General features: G+C 40.6%; 2 protein-coding genes across 11 annotated transcripts in view; one reads left to right on the forward strand and one right to left on the reverse strand.

Moving 5' to 3' along the window:
* Window positions 1-1,012: 1,012 nt before the first annotated feature.
* Window positions 1,013-19,348, reverse strand: LOC132975483 (pleckstrin homology domain-containing family A member 1-like). Of its 9 annotated transcripts, XR_009673274.1 has the most exons (16): window positions 19,313-19,348; window positions 17,496-17,617; window positions 12,865-13,084; window positions 11,904-11,960; window positions 11,732-11,777; window positions 8,949-9,046; window positions 8,399-8,530; window positions 8,000-8,140; window positions 7,652-7,720; window positions 7,002-7,066; window positions 6,798-6,861; window positions 6,550-6,639; window positions 4,799-4,872; window positions 3,951-4,025; window positions 3,046-3,337; window positions 2,790-2,930 (listed from the first exon to the last, which is right to left on the reverse strand). XR_009673274.1 is itself a non-coding variant. In XM_061040040.1 (15 exons), the coding sequence occupies exons 1-15, from the start codon at window positions 19,331-19,333 to the stop codon at window positions 2,699-2,701; spliced, it is 1,506 nt and encodes a 501-aa protein (XP_060896023.1). In that variant the 5' UTR covers window positions 19,334-19,348; the 3' UTR covers window positions 1,013-2,698. The 9 variants fall into 9 exon arrangements, 8 of the variants coding, with proteins under 8 accessions (XP_060896023.1, XP_060896025.1, XP_060896026.1 ...); XM_061040040.1 differs by lacking the exon at window positions 3,046-3,337 and having other exon boundaries at window positions 1,013-2,930; XM_061040044.1 differs by having other exon boundaries at window positions 2,789-3,337.
* phactr2 (phosphatase and actin regulator 2) overlaps window positions 19,194-20,525 on the forward strand; it is a 44,532-nt gene continuing 43,200 nt past the window's right edge. The window contains exon 1 of one of the 2 annotated variants that reach the window (XM_061040036.1): window positions 19,194-19,424. In XM_061040036.1, the coding sequence (XP_060896019.1) occupies window positions 19,289-19,424 (136 nt within the window). In that variant the 5' untranslated portion in view covers window positions 19,194-19,288. The remainder of the gene's footprint in view (window positions 19,425-20,525) is intronic. The other variant, XM_061040039.1, reaches the window with a different exon arrangement.

Consider the following 20,525-nt stretch of genomic DNA (forward strand, 5'->3'; position numbering starts at 1 on the left):
AAATGGGTGGCTGGATGTTTGGAGATGGAGGGACGAGGCCCCCTGTGGTGGGCCAGAGCTTGGAGTAACACAAGCCTCTGTATCCAAAAAGGCAATTACAAAGAGGGGTGGTAAAGGGATGTGGACCAGAATGTTCCTGCCAAGACTGCAGGAAACAGAAAGATGTAGACCAGTAACCCAGGAATTCAAGGTAGACTATTTGTATTTGGTAAAATGAGAGGGTGCACTCATTTCTGAACCAAGACATTGGAGCACCATATCATTTAGCAGTGAGAGCATACAGCTTCCTCAGAGCCATTATGTGGAAACTCGAGGGGATTACACAGACATGGTGGGAAAATCCGGAGATGAAAACAACCTCATCTATAAGGAACCAAAGATGGATGCTGTTGAGGTCTGTGTGATCTCCACGCTGTAGTCTGCAATGATGTCTTGGCTGTGACTGAGGCCCTCCAGAGTCCAAATATGGCTCACATGAAGCCACACCAAAGCTTTGCATCGTCCAATAAGGAGCAGAGACGGATAATGTGAGGATTGCATGATGCTGTGTGTGAATCGGAAGTAGACTGTTATCTTACACCAAAGAGTGAAGCCCTGAATCTCACAGCTCTTTAATGAACAATTTCAAAAGGGGGTTATCAATCACTCACCAGAAGCATTTATAATGAACAGTTGGAAGTTCATCGACTCATGGTCTGTACTTGTACAATTTTTGTAGAACTTGTAACTTTACTTCTATTTTTTATCCCTACTTCTACTCCACTGCAGTGAAAGTATTTTATTTACTTAATAAATACTTCTGATACTTTAAGAATGCTAAATTCTGCAATCATACTTTAAGTCCAGAATATGTTAATGCAACAACATCAGAGTGAAGTTTTGCCTTTCACCACAAGAGGGCAGAAGGAGACTTAATGAGTGGATGAGATGGATTTGTGTGCCAGCTCCAAAGCTCTTAGCCTCTTCCCATAAACTCACTGTGGTCTAAACACACAACTCAAAGAAACCTGAGCACATTTTCATTGTTTAATTCTTTCAAGTCAACCACATAATAAATAAAGACGATTCAAACCAATTACACCAGAGTAAAAATGGGGGAAATAGCTTTGTTGTTAAGTTTGTTGGACTAGAAATAAAACAGGCACTTACAAAAAAAAAAAAAAAGATTAGAGTGTATTATTTAGCAGTTAAGACAGTTTTAAATAAAACCACGAGGAAGCTGCCTCCTGCTGGGTTGGCAACACAGGAACAAGAAATATGATCAAAAAACATCTAAAAGCATATAAAAAATAAATCAGCTCTATTCTGCACACACGACACACAGAGCGGCTGGAGAGAAAGAACAACTACTAAACAGAAAGATGATCCGAGGAACCATTGAAATGTTACAGAACACGCTACAGAAGTGTCTGAGCTTGAATTCATTTTTGTTAAAACCTTGATCTGACAGGTTTGCACGGTGTTTACACAGTATAATAATCCTCACTAGACTAATAGACTGCAGGTTCAGTTAGATCATGTCAGTCTGTTGAGCTCATCTGTGACTGACCCAGGCCTGTTGTTGAAGTTATTATTACTATGAATCACAAAATATACACAAGTGAACTCTGCTTGGTTACGGACATGTAGTGTTATCTTGTTGACATGTAGTTCGTAAAGGGCCTGATTAAGGTGGTGGAGTGATTCATGTACTGTGATCGCTTTCAAAAAAGTTCTCATTTTGCAATTCTGCACATTACTCTGACCCAACTACCAGATGTGGATTTACAGTTTAAAAAAAAAAAAAACACACTTTAGTTTGACATGTAAGCTGCTTTTCTATGTGGTCAATAACAACGACAACACCATCCTCTGATATAAAAAAAAAAAACGAACTCAGTTTATCTGCAGCTGTTGGTTGCAATACATTTGGTTTTGCATTATCTAATCAGGTCATCCTCTCGTGGATCAACATTTAGAACTAGAATTTGCATTAGAGTTAGGATTTGATCTCAGACTAAGCTGGATCCATATCCTTAACACTGACCAACAAATCACAGGTTACGTTAGGGATTGCATGAATGGATCCCACATTGTAAATTAGTAGATTAGATAGGTGTTATAAATACAGTCCTCAGTTTGAAAGCTCTTTTCAGTCATGAGGAAATAGCTCCTACTCTGAAGCTCCCTTACTTTCTTGGCACAAAGTAAATTCACAAACACCCTCTGCCCACAAATACTGTTAAAGACATCGTTTGAGCCTGAGCAGGTTAAAATAAAGCTCCGCCATTAGTCAGGGACAAGTCAAGTACAATGTGTTGGTCTGTTTGACAACTCGTAGTAAATAAATACATGACTGTAAATGTGGCAGCAGGCAGAGGGGTGTGAGTGAAGACCGGGTCGTCTATGGCACACGAGTGCATATCGGTGGTTTCAACTGCACACTGAAGAAGGAGCGTAACACAAGTTCGTGGTGTTGCACACAGTCATCTGACAACAGCTTTGGTTTGAAGCACACCGGTCGCACAGTTTCCTCTTGACTCTTAAGTTAACATCATGCAGATGATCAAGTCTAAACATCCAGTTCAGACCTCGCTCACTGGCAGGTCAGCGTCGTCCAGGTCCAGCGGCGGTTCAGGGATGTGGGGCTCAAAGCTGCTCCTCCGTCGCCACGGTGACTCCTCCGAGTTACTGATGGTGGTGGCAGGTGGCTCGCAGCTCACTTTGCCAGGCGTGTCTCCTGCAGGGACAGGCGTGCTGGCATGTGGCTGTGACTGGGCCGGGGGAGCAGGCTCATGAAGTGCTCGCTGTCCCACGCCAGGCTGCGGGCGTGTGCCGCACGTGACAGCAGCGCCCCACTCTGGGTAGCATGGTGGCATGGCAGATATGGGCGAGCGAGGGACGGGGGGGCCCGCGGGGCTGCGGTAGAAAGTGGAACGGCTGTTGTGTTCCTGCAGCAGAGACAGAAAAGGACACAGAGAGAGCGCACGACAAGAGGATTGGTAAGCGGGAAAAATGAAATCTTGATACTTGTACTCATGAGAAGCGCAAAAGTGAGTTACAGACTTGGAACTAGCACCAGCATGTGGAGCCTGATGCAGCTTTAGCAGAGTTGGTGCTGAAGGTTGAAGGTGCTGAAGACATAGCATTACAAGAGAGTGGATATGGTGGTGGTTGTAGCAGTAGTGGTAGTAGAAGTAGTAGTAGCAGAAGAGGTAGCAGGAGGAGTGATAGTAGTGTCAGCAGGTTTTAGTTTTGGTTGTCTCAACAGGTTTCAGTGGAATAGCAGAGTTGTTTAGGAAGCAATGGTTGGTTGTGGCTCATTATTTCACAACTTTTCATTGTCAGATTTTAATCTCTGTAAAAAAAAAAAAAAAAGAAGCCATAAGAGATAGCCAATGAGCAGTCAGTAGAGTGTTGGTTAGAGAAATGTCAAAGAGAGAACGCTTCAAGAGTCCACATTTATCAACTTGATTCCCTTATTTGATGCTACAGCAATATTTTTCAGTCTTGTGAAACATCAAATCTGTAAATGTACAAAGAATAAATAAAGTATTGCAAGATTAAAAGATGACATTCCTAGAACTAACATGTCTACAAGTACAAGCAAGAGCCACACATGTATTAAAAGTTGATATTTGCTGAATCCAAAAGGTCCAAAATGAAGCTCTAGGGGTCTTTATGAGAGACCTTAAGATTAAGCACCACATGTCACTTGGAAAAAGGATTCACATTTCACAGCACTTCTGATTATTTGTTATTATCACACAATACAAGTATGTAAATGGTGCTCCCAAACCTATATATTAAAACTTCAGATAACACTTAACTAGTACTACTAAAAGAATATGCATCTGGGTTTTGGATTCAGCATTTTCTGCGTTAATCATTAAGGACATGAAAGGTACAAAAGGTCAAAATGGAAATACGTTTTTTTCTGTCGTGTGTAAGAGGAAGAGAAAAAAACATACAGGCAGCGAACAGGAGGGAGGAGGAGAGACAAGCAGGATGTCACACATCTAAGACAGGTACACAGCTGCAGCAGACTGCAGAGATAACAGAGCATGAGGGGAAGAGAAACACAGGGTGTGAAAGACAAATGTACCCAGTAATACAGAGAGAGAAACAGGCTGGAGGTATTCATAGCTACACTGATCAGGAAGGTCATGCAGCGAGTGTAAGACTGTGTGTGGTTTGAACATGAAGATATTTTTCTTTACACTTATGCATAGTCAACAATGGTGGGGACGGGTAAAAGCTCTGCAGGTGATGTTAAAGGGAGGAAGGAAGGCACTGAGTGCAGGTTTTGTTTCAATGTATTCCAGCTGTTTGGAGTCATTCTGTGCCGGTAAAGATAACTTTTTAGCAGTTTGACGCCTACAGATGTACTTGATTTCAGTTGCCGTGCTTGTTGCGATAGTCATCACATGCAAGAGAAGCTAAATCAAGCACACCACAAGTCTGAAACTTACAGAAACAAGTTTACTTTACATGTTTAACTGGAAATCACCTGATGACAGAGAATGGAAAAGCTCAAACGTTGAGTTGAGCTTCAAGTGACAAAAGTACAGAAGAGCAAAGGTGGAGGGAGAGGTGGGTGACAGAAGCAGCAAGGACGAGGGTGTGAATGGAGGAGTGCTTGTTGGGTTATAACAGCCATACTTAGGATGTGGTTGGTTCTTAGGAAATAAAAAGAGGAGCATCAGTTCCGAACCCCTCTCATAATGTTGACAACCACAAAGGGCCAGCCAGTGAGAGGAAAGTATTAAAAAAAGATGAACTTATAGTTTAGAGGGGGGATTTAGACGAGCTGACATACGTGCTGCTGCACTCCCCGATTCGGGACGTATACCTCTGTATACAGGGGTTCGACAGCCGTCTGGCCTGCCGCATCTGCAACAACACAGTGCACACAGCAGTATTAGAGCAGATGGGCCGTCAGCCCAAAGGGAGAGGAGAACGTGGAGAGAATGTGGTATAGAAAGAAAGACAGAATGGGAGAAGGACAGAGAGAAAAAGGCACAGGAGAGGAAAACAGAGTTGAGGGGAAAATCAAGCCAGAAAGAAAGAAATACACACTGTAGAGAAACACACAGTGCAGATGTTTTGTGAATGATTCCCATGTAGCCAGAAGGTGCAGCCTATGACAGAGGACACCATGTCCTCTGCAGTCTGGACTATGCAACTGATCCTTTACTCTAATCTCACCTGTTTCTGTGTACAGTGTTTGAACTCGGGTAGTGTACCCACAGATCTGGTCGTCTCTGTGGGTACTCAAATCTGATCAAGCAGTGGTTGTCAACAAACTTGTGAAAAAATGTGCATGTGTGTAGAACGGGAATGTGGGACCTTTGCCTGTCCATATTACTGATTTGTTGCAATACCAAACTACTGGCTGGAAAAGCTCAGCAGGAGCCACTTCAACAGTTATGTTCACGTTTCTCCTTTTCCCTTAGTACAGTATACTATTCCCTTCTTGTTTTACACTTGCATGTGTGTTTAATTAAATTCATAATGAAAACTAGAGTCACAAGTCTTATCTTTCCTGATACCAAATCGTTTAGTTTTTTTTCTGGTGTTGCAGAGTTTATCTTTGAAAAGAAAAAGATGGTAGATGCCTCAAAAACGTTTTTCTGTTTATGAGCATGTCGACTTTCAACTGAAAGAAAAGGCAGCGGATTTAGACCAGGCAATGTGCAGAATCAGTGCCAGAAAGAACAATGTGAAACCGGAAAAATACATCAAATTCAAGGGCGCATTATACTACATATTATCCATCTGTAGAAGAACATCAGCTTCTTCCAGCTCAACAGAGACTGCTCAGGCTGATGCCAGCAGACATTAAGGAAGGAGTGTATGAAGCATTTGTGTGTAATTCCAAATACAGCTGTAAATGTACAATGCATAAATGCCTTACAGACAGTGTTACCTATAGGCACGTTTACCCCTTACTGCAACATTTCACCACCCTTAATCAAAGCAGGGAATTCTGTCACCAGGAGAGCCTTACGGGACCTTTGTAGCATGTCATTTTCAACCTCTCGTCCCCTTATTTTCTGTCATCCAGCAACTGTTGATTGTTTACCACCAAGGGCATAATATAGAAAGACAAAAAATACCCTGTGAAACATGTTGATTTTTGGATGGTAACGAAAACATTGTAGAACATTAAATAAAAAAATGGAGAAGACTAAAAGGAGCAGAATTCCTCTTCATTTGTCTTGTTTGACTGTACAGCCAAACACTAGAATAGTTTGGCTTCACTGTTGGAGAAGGTGTCTCTCTGGATGGAAAAGGAGTGAGCTCTTGTGAAAGTAGGAAAACAAGAACAAATATATGTAACAAGTGACACAATACAAATCAGTGTTGTGAGAAGTCTCTACTTTTCTCCTCCTATGAATAGATACTTCTGACCTTACTAAATCTAGAATCAAGTCTAGGTCAAGACTAAATTTATTGCCATGGTCCAAAAGTATATATGAGTTCTTGTCGGTCACTTCAGTGTATTTTATAATAAAAGGAAATCACACTATGGTGCCACTGTGCTGACGTGTAGTGCAGGATACATACTGTGGCTGCAGACCTCCCAGGTCCCCTCTGGGCCACAATGGCCCCAGAGACTGCCTTGATCCAGCTGTGCATCTCCTCTGGGCTGTCAGCCTGGAGGACACATTACAGCAAAGGACAGTGAGTAACAAAGAGAAGCGTGTGAGACAAAAACTGATCCTAAAAACAGACACATTAATGTGAGGGAAAACAGACTGCTGGTAGAATGGGAAGTTTTGAGTTTGTGAATAGGAATCCAGATTACATCCTACCTGTATGTAAAACGTCCTAGAAGTGGTGACGACCTCGAACAGATTATCCCGCATCATGATGTCACTACAATTAAAGTGGGAAAACAAGTCAGATCGTATTTTTCTCATCTATATCTTCATTCAAATCAGAAAAGGTAAACACCATCCTACTGGACAAAAGACATTGTTTTGTACAACAGGTAAATGCTGGGACATGTTACATACCTCTGTTTGCACTCCTGTACTTTGTGCACTTCCTTTAGTGGGATCATTCTTAGAGGCTCTTTCTCCTACAAGAAACAAAATAACTGTTCAGTATATATTTAGAAGCCTGAAAACTGAAATACATAGGGTTAACGTAACAATTTGCAAGTTCATTACTTTTTCCAATATTTGGTCTCGTAACAAGATTTCCGGATTTGTGTCAGTTTCATTGGAACACAAGATAGAAAACTTTCCTCAAAGTATCAGACTGCAGACTAAATCCCTGAGTGTTGTAACTTTCTTGACCCAGCCATTTGATACAGGAGACAGAGAGTCTGTGTCCTTGGGGCCTGATGATAACCAAACAGACAGATAAAGCTGTCAAATAAGGGCAGAACTGGACAAGGACAGGGTATGAGACGTGCAGCATTATCCAGAGGACAGCGTGTGTGTCTGCGTATGTGTGTGCGTGTAAGAAAGGCCAGGGAGGAACAGGGCATGACAGGACACGTGAAGTGCAGGCATTGAATTCCACAGACTGTGGATAAAACATGTTAGAACTAGAGGCTCAGTGTCTCCTCTTACTTTGCCTCACTGTACATCTGAGCCATGCGTATCATCAAAATAAACATTCCTCAAAGGCTTCACATAACTTCATCAAAGATCATTACCAAATCTGACTTGAAGTAACTCATGGAGTTTTCTTCCAGCAGGAAATATCGCCGTTTCCAGTTCCTCATCTGATAAAAAAAAAAGGACAAAAGATGTTCAGACCTTTTACATTTTTTAAATCTAGTCATGTTAGGAATCTCATTTCTAAACATTTTATAATATCTATGTACAGATTGAGAAGCTCCTTATTTCTGGGCATTTCACACACTGGAGAAGATGCATTTCCTTTGGCAAACAAATCATTTACTGTCAAATGATTATGATATGTAATCTTATCAAACAATCTTTTTCCAGAAATGGGTGTTGAAGTATTGATGTAGAGAGATAGAGGGAATAGAGGGACTCACCACAGCCCCCTGCTTAACGCAGTAGCCTGACTTGATGACGCTGTGCTCCTGAGTCGGCCTGCCCAGGAAGTATGGCAGCTGGCTGTGAGAACGATGCATGGCCTCACGTTCTGCTCTGTCTGCAGCATCCCCACCTTCCTGCTGGAGGATGAGGGCACAAGAGATATTGTAATCATAGGCTCCATATACATAAAATACATACTCTGAATTTTAATAGTGGATTTAAACTACAGATTTTATATTTGTCCTATAAAAAATGCAAAGCTGATGTGCATTTGGCGTGTTTTTAAATACAGTTTTATTCAATTATAGTGTGTTCCTGCAGGCATCAAGCTCCAAACATGCAGTATTTTAAAAAAGTGCGCTGTTTGTGATTCAGTTCATGTGGGTCATGTTTACCTGTGTCTGGGTGACAATGGGGACACCTCCAATGATCTCTGTCCTGTAAGAGACTTGTTTCTTGGGCCCGACTACGTCCGGCAACGTCTTGAGGTTCTCTGCATTCTGCTGCCCATCAGACAACTTTGGCACCTTAGGGGGAAAAAAAACAAAGACACATGAGAGTTGAGAAGTTTTATAATGGTTTCTAATAAGACAAAAACATACTAAAAGTTGCTAAAATAATGTTTTTAACTTCTAGCATTGGTGACTTAAAACACCTTTAAAACACTGATTGAATATCCATATCTGAGCTAGATAGTTTCATGGAGAACAATGGAACCAGTCTTTTGTTCCAGCACTTATTGCAACAATACAGCTTCCTGTTAGTCACCCTCTGACTCACTCTTAGCTACTGTCTTGTCAGTCCACTCATTCATTTCTACAGATGAGGAAGAAATAAAAAGTTTCTCTAAGCGATAAAACATGAGAACAAAGAACAGATGAGAACGGCTGAATCAGTGAGACTGTATGCTGTGTGTGTGTGTGTGTGTGTATGTGTGTCTCTCACAGTGATCTTGGTGGCTTTATTGAGAGAGTCGACCCAGTCCACGAGGTCCTGCTGGTCATTGGCCTGCAGGAAGAACTTCCTCATCCCAGCATTGATGACTAATAGATCATAAAAACAGCAATGGGAACAGTTCAAAAGAAAAAGTGAAACTATATTCAATCACAGTCAGGCTGCATCATCTGAATCATTCCTGGTTTTAATGAATCACAGTCAATTATGCAGTACAGAGATGTAGGATGTAGTGGGCGTTGAAACTTGTTCTTTCTTGTGGAGTATCTATAATGGAGACTCATGAGAAATCCACAGCCACAAATTTCTCTGGAAGTGAAAAAAACAAAAACCAGAGCCTAGGGATTCTCCCACACACTACCAGAAACACTCCCTCTCTTCATGAGGATGTTGATGAGCCAGCTGGATTCAGCTGCCTCAGTCTGCCACCACCTACTCACTTTAACCATGACAGACAAAAAAAAAAAGCCCACAGCTACCAGCCATTAAATATTCCTCACTCCCATCAGAACATGAGCAAAACCCCATTTTCATCACAAAAGGAATTTTTGGGTCAAATACTGATTAACTCTGGATCAGGACTTAGGAGCTTAAAGAACCAGAGACACACTGATTCTCTTTCACTCTCCACCATAAATCTTCCAATTCTGCAGCTCAAACCATCCTTGTGTCTCCTCGATTTCATTTTCATCACCCAGAGAATAAATTACAACAATAAAGGACTGGTAAATCTGGTGGGGACGAGCAGTAAAAAAAACACAGAGAGCTCAAACTTTGTGGCACAATGACAATCATTCTTTCTTCTTCTGTGTGTCTGGTCCAGCTCAGAGAACAGTGCTCTCTATTTCTTCCACTTCCCTGTAAATAAATCTGTCTTATTTCATTCAAGTGAGCAACATTAAGTTCATCAATCTTCAAATGTGCCCTCTGTTTGTGTCACAAAGCTCATCTGTTTGCTAAAAGCTAAGACAAGAGTCATCTCTTGGTCATTGTAAAGAAATCATCAGAGAGGAGTTTTATCAGATATTACTCATAATTACACATCATAAAACAATGTACTGCTGAGAAATGCAGCCAAGAACCAAAGTTCACATGGATGCACAGTTGTATCTCCCTTAAAATCACACACAGGACATGGACTCATATCCATCATAAAACACATTGTAACATTGCTTAACTTCTCTTCAAACTTTACCCCTTTTTTTTTATTAGAAGCTACTAGAAGCCGGACAGTGAGGATCAGCGACATGATTAGTAGATGTCAGTAAACCATGTGGCACACACAGATGAGTAAAAATAACCTCAAACATCTTTGAATCAGATTCAGATTAGGATCCCAGCATCCTGTCCAAACCCCAACAAGGCAAATGTTGTGCACATGCTGCCAAGAGACACACACACAACCACTGAACTGAACACGGCAGTGTTTCCTGCCATTGAAGCACATGGAAGAGGAGGAGAAGGACTATAAGACACAACAGGGCATAAGAGGCTTACTGCTAAATAATCTGATGATGGTTCATTTTTGTACAATATCTGTATTCCTGTTTTGATCACACAGACAAGGATCTGATCACACAGAAGACAAGGACAAATATCCAGAACAATGTCTTTCCTGCAAAATATTCACAAGTTGGATAAGTGGGCCTAAGAAGGACAGGGGAAAGCCGCTAGTTTGATCAGTCAGACTCAGAACTGGTTGCCATGTGATCACATAACTTCAGAAATCCCTCTCCCCTCAATCTTTGTCACACTTGTATCAGAGGTACTGTGACCGTTTGTTTATGTCACTTTATTTAAACCCTCATCATAATGTATTAAGACTGTGGGGGGGTGAGAAATGAGCCAAGGTTTGCACTTTTTTAATTTGTTACACGCCTATTTCTGTTGTGTCAAGTGGAACACTAGAAGAGACCTACTGAATAAATGCCATTATCCCCGTAGTTCAATGATTCCTCATGCCCTCTCCCAACTAAGCTATCAGGCTTTTCCTTCAACTGAGTGTTTATAACAACAATACATTCTGATGTCTAACATGTTTCAATGTGTGGGACAAACCGATTCTTTTCTGGCATTACAGAGCTCTATGATAAGATTTAGAATCATTGAACTTGCATACGTGTGAAGGACTGAAACAAAAGCCTTTAAATTGCACATTCTGTCAATTGGAAATTTTTTTGTTGTTTGATCTTTTTTTCTTTTACCGGTAAATTATTTTTGGAATTTTACACCTTTTGTTTGTAATTTTATGAGGAAATACTGGCAGAAGTCTAGTCAAAGCTTCCCTGATCAACACGTGATCAAAGACAACATGCCAGGTGGCCAAACATCTATGCCGTCTAAATCCGAGAAGAAAAACAAAATAGAAAGAAAAAAAAAAAAAAACACTTGTGAACCTGATTCATCAAAAACCCCTACCATCAACTGCTGTAGCCTCCTGCATCTTTGTGTGTTGGCTAAATAGTGACTGTTGACCAAGGTTGACGGGTCAATGGTGGATAAAATATGTGGAGGTCTTGACCAAGTTTAGAGGGCAGAAAAGGACAGCAAACATGGCTTCCTAAGGTTATATTAGTATACTAAACTTGGTCAATAGGTGAAGCTGAGGTTTGCAAAGCACTGCAGGATTTTTTTTATCATTCCAACATATAAGACCCATCAGCTACACCATGCAACAGAAAAGACACAATAAAATGTAAGGGAAATCATTAAATCTTTCACTTTACACATCCTGTAAAGTTTTCAGAAGTAACTTAAGACTGATGTTTTCTTACCAAAGCAGAATTCTGCCTTTGGCCTCAGCTTTGTGGCATCGCTGACCTGGCAGAGAACAAAGGTTAAATGTAAGCTTCTCGCTACAACAATATACAGTAAATACATTCTATTTAAACATAATGATCTCATGCTGGTGTCAGTTCAGCTTCAGCTTGTTACATTTCCCCTTACCTTAGAGATGTAGGTGAGCTTTAGCGAGCCGACACAGTCTGCACCATGAGGCAGGTTCTGCAGGGAAAAGGTAAAAGAACAAAATATGCATAATAAGAAAACTAAAATTAACCTTAAGTCTAAAACAGTTGGATAGTGAGGATCAAGCTCTGAAAAATCAAGTCAACATTAAAGAGTAAATGCTGTACATTTTCTACCCCATAGTACATTTCAGAGCCTTGTTGTGCCTCTGAAACTAGGGGATCCAGATTTAACATCATTAAAATTTTAGCTTTCTAAACCCATAAAAAGAAAGGGACTGCCTGAATTATTCAAAGTTTCTCCTGTGCTACATGATCTATGAATACTTCATGTAACAGCGCACTTACAAATACAGCATCTCCAAATCAGCATGCTAGATAAACCAAGAGAAGACACACACACACACACACACACCATATTTACTGTGACACTCAGGGTCATAGAGTAGAAAAGGATGACCACTGGGTTAATGTGTCAGTGATCACAGTCCATGCAGTGACATCATCAACATCACTATATAGACTCAACCAACGAGAACAAATCATAAATCATATTAAGGGGCATACAATGGTTTTATTTGATGCTCCTTTTTACCAATATACACAAATATCTGCAATTAGCTTCAACAAAAAGACATAATTGACACTGGCCCTCCCCTTTGCCTGGAATATGTGCTCCAACTAAAATAACATAATACTTATTCCTAAATCCTTGCTAGGCTCACTGGCGGTGAAACATTTACCCTGAATTTAGCTCTGTGCTCCGGTAGCCTGCAGTCGCATGAGAGCAGATCATTCACATGGATAACTAACTAGCTTGGGTGAAGTTGCATGTTAATTGCTCACCCACATAATACACATTTGCTTTCGCAGTTACCTCGAGGATTTTGTTCTCCAGAAATAGTGCTAAGAGCTAAGCTAACATGGCGCTGTGTAATTACCTGTGGGTTGTCCATGAACCACACCAAGCTCCCCTGTTGTGTGTCCAGTATGAAGTACCGACGCAGGAACTTGCCGCTGCTCTCGTTCTCCTCTATGTCCAGGAAGCCACAGATGCGGTTCTGTCGGTCCACGTAAGGCATCTCGCCGCCGGGACATTCCCTGGCCTGCTGGGGCCGGGAGTGGAGAAAGGCGCCGGGCAACTCTGACTGGGAAGGATTCCTAAAGGACAGAGAATAAGGAAGTGGAAAGACAGATGTGTGAGGAGTAGAAGGGAGCCATTGAGGTGTTTCAGTTGTCTTTGTGGTGAGCCTTTGCTAGCATGTCCCACTCCCGCTTTTTCTTTCTCTCTACTGTATCTCTGCTCTTTCTGCCACCTGGAGCTCACTAGGCTACAGCCTGCCAGAGGATCATGTGACAGAAACCACAACCCCGCCTTTATCCTTTTATATCAGCCTCACCCACTCTCTCTCTCCCTCTTAAGAGTCCCTTTTTCCTCCTGTAACACACTGTCACTCTCTCTTCCACCTCCTCCCAGCCTGGCTTGTTCTCTTTTTCTCCTTTTTTCCCCTTCGCTTGCATTCCGCTCCTCTCACACTGTGCTATCTCCTCCCCAACTGCTCTCTCATCCGATTTGGCAAGCCTCTGGCCAGCCCCCTCTTTTCCCTCCCTCCCTTCACAGCTGAGCACCCACTTGAGCATGGTCAAATAGAGAAAAAAAAAGTCACCGAGCTAAGCCATGTTAGACACACACAAAAAAAAACCCACAAACACCCCCAGGAGCTTCATGGAACAAAATGTGCAATATTTAACCTGCTGAGGTCTGACACTTCCCTGAGATCTACAGCTCACTTAAAGTAAACAAAGAAGTAAATGGTTACAGTACTTCTGTTCAGTCCTGAGAGTGTAAATGTGTCACTCTAAGACTATGTGTTGCCGTTACTTTGCGTTTCTAGTCATATTAGCTTGCAGAAGATGCCGTCCTTTTTGTACTTAACCTAAAATATGTGACTGAGACGAGCCTTTGGAAAGCACAGATAAAGACGCTCTTTCTCCACGACATTATGAGGACTGTGTGGGTGGATGGGGGCAAAACAGGGACAAAAGACCTGGTTGTTGTGCATGGATTCTGCGCCGAGAGCATCACAGTTAGCGCCTGCATCTACACGAGTCATTTCATTTGACACACAGGCCCGAAAAAAAAAGGAGCAGCACTGTCAGAGGCACACACAAACAGTGATTGTCATGCTGAGACTGAGAGACGTCTCTGTTGAGTTTAGATAGTCTGTAACTGAAATACGTAGGCGCACGCCTACGTATTTCAGTTATGCAGAGTAGATGTAAATGATAATGCAAAACTAAATCCTGACATGGTTGAACACTGGGGCAACCATGATATACCCTATGTTGCTTAAATATTCTAATGGCACTTTTCTGGCCGACATCATTTTTTGAAACCGGAACTAGAAGTACTGCCTTGTTTGTTTGCTTCTGAAATAAACATTCAAGTTGAAGTTTAATATCCATCATTTCAACCCGAGCCAGGAGAGTGGACTTGGAATATTTTTGTATATCGGTAATTGTATTGAAGTTGAAATTGTAACACGAAAATATTACCCTAAAAAACAAACAATGGAATGTGTAGAGCAACATTTAACAGGGGACGTTTCCATGTCCATTTTATGAAGTCCACACATTTTCAGCATGCATGTAGAGAAAAACAGCGACTACCTTGACTCAAATAGCTGATGACTGGTTTAGGGATATAGGTCGAAGAAAATATTAGGTGTTATAATGCTTGATTTCTCTGCTATTGGAGGTTGTTTTATTCCTCCTAAATAAATACAAAACATCATCTCAACCTTCAGTGACACAAAGAGTGATGTTGGAATAAAAAACACTCCAAAATTATGGTTAACAATAATATTATATTTTCATTATTGTAGAATGGCTGTATGTTTTGTAATGTTTGTGCATTGTGATAAAAAAATGTGGATATGTAAATTGTTTTGTCACATTGTAAACTGCAAACCCATGGAAGAATAGCTTCCCACTATGCTGGAGCTAATGGGGATCCCAAATAAACAAATGTATTAAAAAAAACTCCCAGGCTGTCAATATTTGCTTTCACATTTGACCATAAAAAACAAATGACATGTGCGCACTGGACACAGGTTTCTGGGTGACGGTAATGAATGAATGTGACAATGTGGCTTTTTATGACCTGAGATAACAGAATACGTTGATGATACCAATTTGTATTTAATCATTGTATTAACCTATATTCAATGTCAAACTTCCGCTTTACTTTAAGGATTAAATACATAATCCATCCACTCTAATCACAACAAGCACACGCAGTTTAAAAGTTCCTTTTTTAAGTATTCCTGGCACCACGTTTGGGTTCTGAAATCAGAGTAAGATGTTAAAACTGCAAACACAAAACTACTTTATAAACATTATTATTGCTGGAGTACATCTATAAAACTTTCTATTTATGCTTATATGAAAAGGTTAAAGAGCAAAACATCCTGTGCTGAGCTTATGTTCAACTGGAAATAAAGAGGTAAGAGGGATGCACTTACATCATAAAAAGAAAATGCAGAGTAGGAACCAGTACACAGCATACAAAGCTACTTCAAGGGTCTTACTCTTCAGCAGGTTAGTTAAGGCTCAACGATAAAGATGTCAAACATTCCCCCAGTTAAGTGACACCTTACATTTGTTGTTAGGCTCTGCTCTCACGACAGCCAGCTGGTCACACAGACATGAGAAGTCAAGAGGAAGGACCAGCTGGATAGCTCAGGAGAGGGTCAATATTTTTCTTTCGTGAACCTAGACCACTGCCAAATCATCAAAAGACACACACCAGCTGGAAATAGCAAACAGCTGAGCAAGAAGGCTTACATATTTAATGCATATCTATCCAAGTCAGGCCTACTATGGATGAACTGCACAGCAAGTTCAGATGTTGAGGTTATTAGATTGTATCATCCATAACCTGTACAATATGTCCATATTCTGTATATTATCTGTAATCTAGTATAGCATGCTCACTGCACCTTAATCTGTATATTATAATCCTAAATGTAGTAGCAATTTCTTCTTGTGTGTCATATAAAAATTGTCACTTGTGCCATAGGAGCCAACCTGTTCGTTCCTGATGCGTGTCCACTTAAATATACTCACAGATCCGTTGTTTCACTTGATTTCTTATTTTATTCGTAATTCCACTTTCCAGAACAGATCCAAAATGAATATATCAAAACTCATAACAAAAGGTCACGATCAAAAAACATTTGCTGCGTGGCTCCTATACCTCCACCACAGTCCACAAACAAAAAACAATCTACTTTTTTCTCACCACCTGGGCATCGCACCCAAATTACTTAACTCGGCTCCACCCATAACACAAAATACCTGCCAAAATATGCCCAAATAAATCCATTATTCACCATAAAGGTTTCTATGTCAAATCAAGTACTTCGCAAAAAATAATACTTATTTCTTACAACACAAAAAATATACTCTACTAACACAAACTTAAACCATACTTCTGAAACTAAAGTTATCATGATTAAAATGGCCTCTACACGAAGAATATACTTGTATTGATAGCATTCATTTATATTTATAGCATCCCATTAATCCATCCATATATACCCAATAATTCACTTTTTTTTGTCTACATCTGTAAATTTTGTAATTACTTGTACATAGCACAGATTCTTGCACTTTCTGCTTATTGCACTTCTGGTGAGATGCCAAACCTCATTTCGTTACTCTATACTTGTAGATGTGTAATGACAATAAAGTTGAATCTCATCTCATCTCTCATCTCATAACACCAGCATGGTAAAATAATCTCTAGTTCTGGGCCAGAGAGGATGTTGGAAAAGGGCTGTGACTGAAGGTCGAATGAGGGACAGGTCATTCCAGTAAAGCTTAAAAAAAAAAAAAAAAAAGACTAATTTCTAGTCATAGTTTGGCTCTTGAAGCAACACATATAGCGTGCCAGTGGGTTGTGACAGGCCTTGGCCTTCACAGTAACTTGGACAGGCAGGGTACTGTTTACAACAGCTGCTTTTATCCTTAAGAGCAGAGCAAAATAAAGATGCTCTTGATGTAATGGTGGTTACCTACTGATGTAGTTCGTAGCACCAATTCGAGTTACTTAAACATTAAATCACACACAAATTAACAGCTAACGAGAAACCTTAAAAACTAGCTGTAAAATCCTCAAATAACCACAACAAGCGTTGAGTTAGCAGCATCAGCGACTCCGGCTTGTTGGCCTGAAGTTAACTGGGCTCAGGTTAGCCTGCGATTAGCAACTACTTCCAACCACAAATTTAGCCACACATTTACTAGAACAATTTTAAATCCTACATATTAACCACCTAACACTGTCAAGCACACGACTGTATCCAGTGTAAGCACGTCGGTGGTACGCTCTCATTTTAATTTAAGGACGGTCTAAAAGTTTTCATCCACGTTCACCGTTACACCTAGCTTACATCGGCTACACGTCTTAGCATGCCTCCTAAATAACAGCCGCGTTAACTGTGGGAAGCTAGAGGTGAGTTTATTATGGTCAACCAGTTTAGTTAAAACCCACCCTGGGTCAGCTTACCCAATGTCTTCCCTTCTGTAACTGCTGCACTCAGCGGCTGTAGGTCTCGGTGTCGTCGGGTCGCTGCTGTCTGCTTCAGCCCATCTCCACTGATCCAAGACGGAGGAGCTCCAGCGCTGCTTCTGAGTGTGGAGCATAGATTGCATATTAAGAAGATGATCACTCCCTGGTTAGATGAAGTTGGTTAAAATTATCGCTTAATTCACCTTATGGATGATAATTATGAATTATGCTCCCAACATTTTATCATTCTTTCCGTACTACATGACCACCTTATTCTCCTTCACAACGCATACAAATAGACAAATTGTGCTTCTGACTTACATTTTTCTATTCTAGTAATGGGGTGTAATTTTTTAGGTAGGCTTACTTATAGCCCACTTTACTTTAAACACAACAAGAGGCAGACATTCATACTTTGCAATCCAATAGGCTGTATCTTTTTCACAGCCTTAATAAATGGTTTCTATACAAGCCTAGAGTATTAATACAAAAAAAGTATTAGATTAACCAATCAAATATGCTATAGGCCTATCAAGCAATATCTAAGAAAGTAATTGAAATCAGCCCTGGCTTACCAGCTGCAACACTATAAAGGCCACATTACTTTTTTTGTTTGTTTTTTTAATCCAAAGCCTTGTATGTATGATTCTGAAATGTGCTAGTCCAAATACTTGTGGCCCTACTTTTATTAGGCTATTGGTAGGTCTACAATGAGAATATTTTGATTTGTCAGTACGTTTGGTGCTTTTAATAAGGCTTGATACGATTTTGGATGCAGGATTTGAACTTGTGAACTGTTTTCTTAAGCCATTTAGGTTTTAACTGGTCTTATAGGCCCATAAAAAGAGAAAGAACACTACTTGTTACAAATTATTTTTGAGAACTGGTTGCTGGGGAAAATAAATCAGAGTGAGAACTCTGTCTTGTAGCAGCTCTTAGGTGGTGAGGCGTTAACACATGGACGAAGGAGCAGCTCAACCAGAGCGGTGATTTAGCGACATCTAACGGTTAGTACCTTCAGCCACTTAGGTCTGTCTACAGTACTAATATTTTCCCATTGTGTAGTAAAGAGGCTTTATAGTAATTAAACTCAACAATAGGTCTACTGTTTTGATTACTAGTATTTACAAATGTGAAAGCTACATATTTATGTCAGAATGAGGTTATTGTTTATATTCTTGCAACAAGTCCTGTTCAGTTTTTTTTTTTTTCCATTTACAAGACTTGTATTCCTGCATGAAAATATGGACCACACGCTTTGACACCATGAAAATATAGCTTACTATAAGGGACAAATTATCAAACAGCCTCATAAAATACTAATTCTAAAGTATAGGCATATATATTCCAGCATCCTGTTGTGCATGATTTTAGGCTGAAGTCAAACTTTATAAAAGTTGAAATGGTTAAACAGTTGGTCAGATATGGGGCATAGCTATTTAGGCCTACTTGACTGATTCAATTTAGTAGAGTCATTAAAACTGTCCACAAGAGGCAGAGGCATTGGGCGTTTACACAGGAACACACACAAACTCTCTCTTATTTACTCTCCCCATCTCTCTTCCTCTCTCTCTTTCTGCCCCCCTCTCTCTCTCTATCTATCTTTCTCTTTCTCTCTCTCTCTTTCTGCCCCCCTCTCTCTCTCTATCTATCTTTCTCTTTCTCTCTCTCCGTGTCCCTCTGTTGCAGGAAAAAGTGTGAGTGAGTCTGAGAGGGGTGTTGGATGCTGATGAGTTTCACCATTCACATATGTCAGGTTTCTTATCTCTGTTAAGCATTTCTCCTCGACCATGGAGGAGAAGGGGGACACTTACCGGGAGATGAAGCTTTTCCATCAGCTGTGGCCTCTCCCCAGGCACCGCTCTCACAGTGACACCTCAGGATTTCGCTCCAGGGTGATGTTCAGGCTCCGAGGGGCCAGCTCAGGTAGGATCACAAACTCTACAGTTTTACCCTTTAAAGCTGATATTGGAAATGCCGTTCTATACTCCTGAATTAAGTTCCACTACCTGAGACTTGAATCCTCTGTAAAAACATGTCTCTCTTGGGTTCTGGTGTTGCAAGTTATACTATTTGCACTTGGCAAAACAACATCTCAATTTGACTAAGCAGCAGCGGCTTCCTTCTTCCCTGTCCTCTCTGACATTTGACAAAAAACGTCCTCTCTGACATTTCTCTTTTGTGCTTGCTCTCAAATAAGTACACACTTTCTTTCTTTCTTTCTTTCTTTCTTTCTTTCGGTTTAGATATAAATCCCCAAAAGGAACAATCCTTGAAGTATCATCGTTTTGTTCTTTTGAAAAATTATTGTTCAACAATGAATCAGTAAGGTCTAATTTTTGTACAGATAATTATAGCACATTTGGTTTAAAGAAAAGTTCATCTATGCTTTCTCAATTAGTATAAACATCTGCCCAAGTACGATTAAACAGAGTTTTGGAGAGAGTTAGCATTTTCATGCAGCTAAATGAAAAAAGTATTTCATCATGCTCATCTTAAGAGCCTATGGACTGGAAATAGCTCATGTTTACGCCCACAGCAGTTGGAACATGTTGATAATTTTCTCTGCACAGCTAGTTATTTACTCTGTCCAGTTCATTTATACACAGTGTGCACCTGGGCTCACATGTGCATTGTATTCCTGTGTGATGTCTGTGAAGTATTAAATGGTTTTCTTTAGTCTCATGTAGTTTTATGTTGTTCTGTGTAGCAGGATCCCGAAGGAACATTTTTTTTCCCTCTCTGTGAACTAACAACCAAGGCTGCAGTTTAATCGTAAGGTGGCATAAAGTGAGGTGCATGGATGGGGTGTGTGTCCTTGTGTGTGTGTGTGGGTGATTTTGTACCGAATACACCAATCAAAATATCCAGCTCCTGGTTTGTGAATCACCTTAAAGAAACTGTTTTAAAAAGACACAGAAACGGTTGCCCAGCTCACAGGCTGATAGACCTTGACCACAGTGTTAACCAGCTCCATCCGCCTTTTATTTAAATGTCAGTGTCAGAGTTTTACCGCCTGAAGAAGTT

This window comes from Labrus mixtus, chromosome 6 (genome assembly GCF_963584025.1).
Source record: "Labrus mixtus chromosome 6, fLabMix1.1, whole genome shotgun sequence".
Classification (NCBI taxonomy): Eukaryota; Metazoa; Chordata; class Actinopteri; order Labriformes; family Labridae; genus Labrus; species Labrus mixtus.

Excerpts from the sequence above, each read along its gene's own strand:
- LOC132975483 (XM_061040040.1), bottom strand. The coding sequence starts at position 19,333 with ATGGAAAAGCTTCATCTCCCG. Across the intron at positions 17,618-19,312 it reads TGGAAAAGCTTCATCTCCCG|AAGCAGCGCTGGAGCTCCTC; the intron begins GTAAGTGTCCCC and ends CTCCACACTCAG. Across the intron at positions 4,873-6,549 it reads CTGGGAGGTCTGCAGCCACA|ATGCGGCAGGCCAGACGGCT; the intron begins GTATGTATCCTG and ends GTGTTGTTGCAG.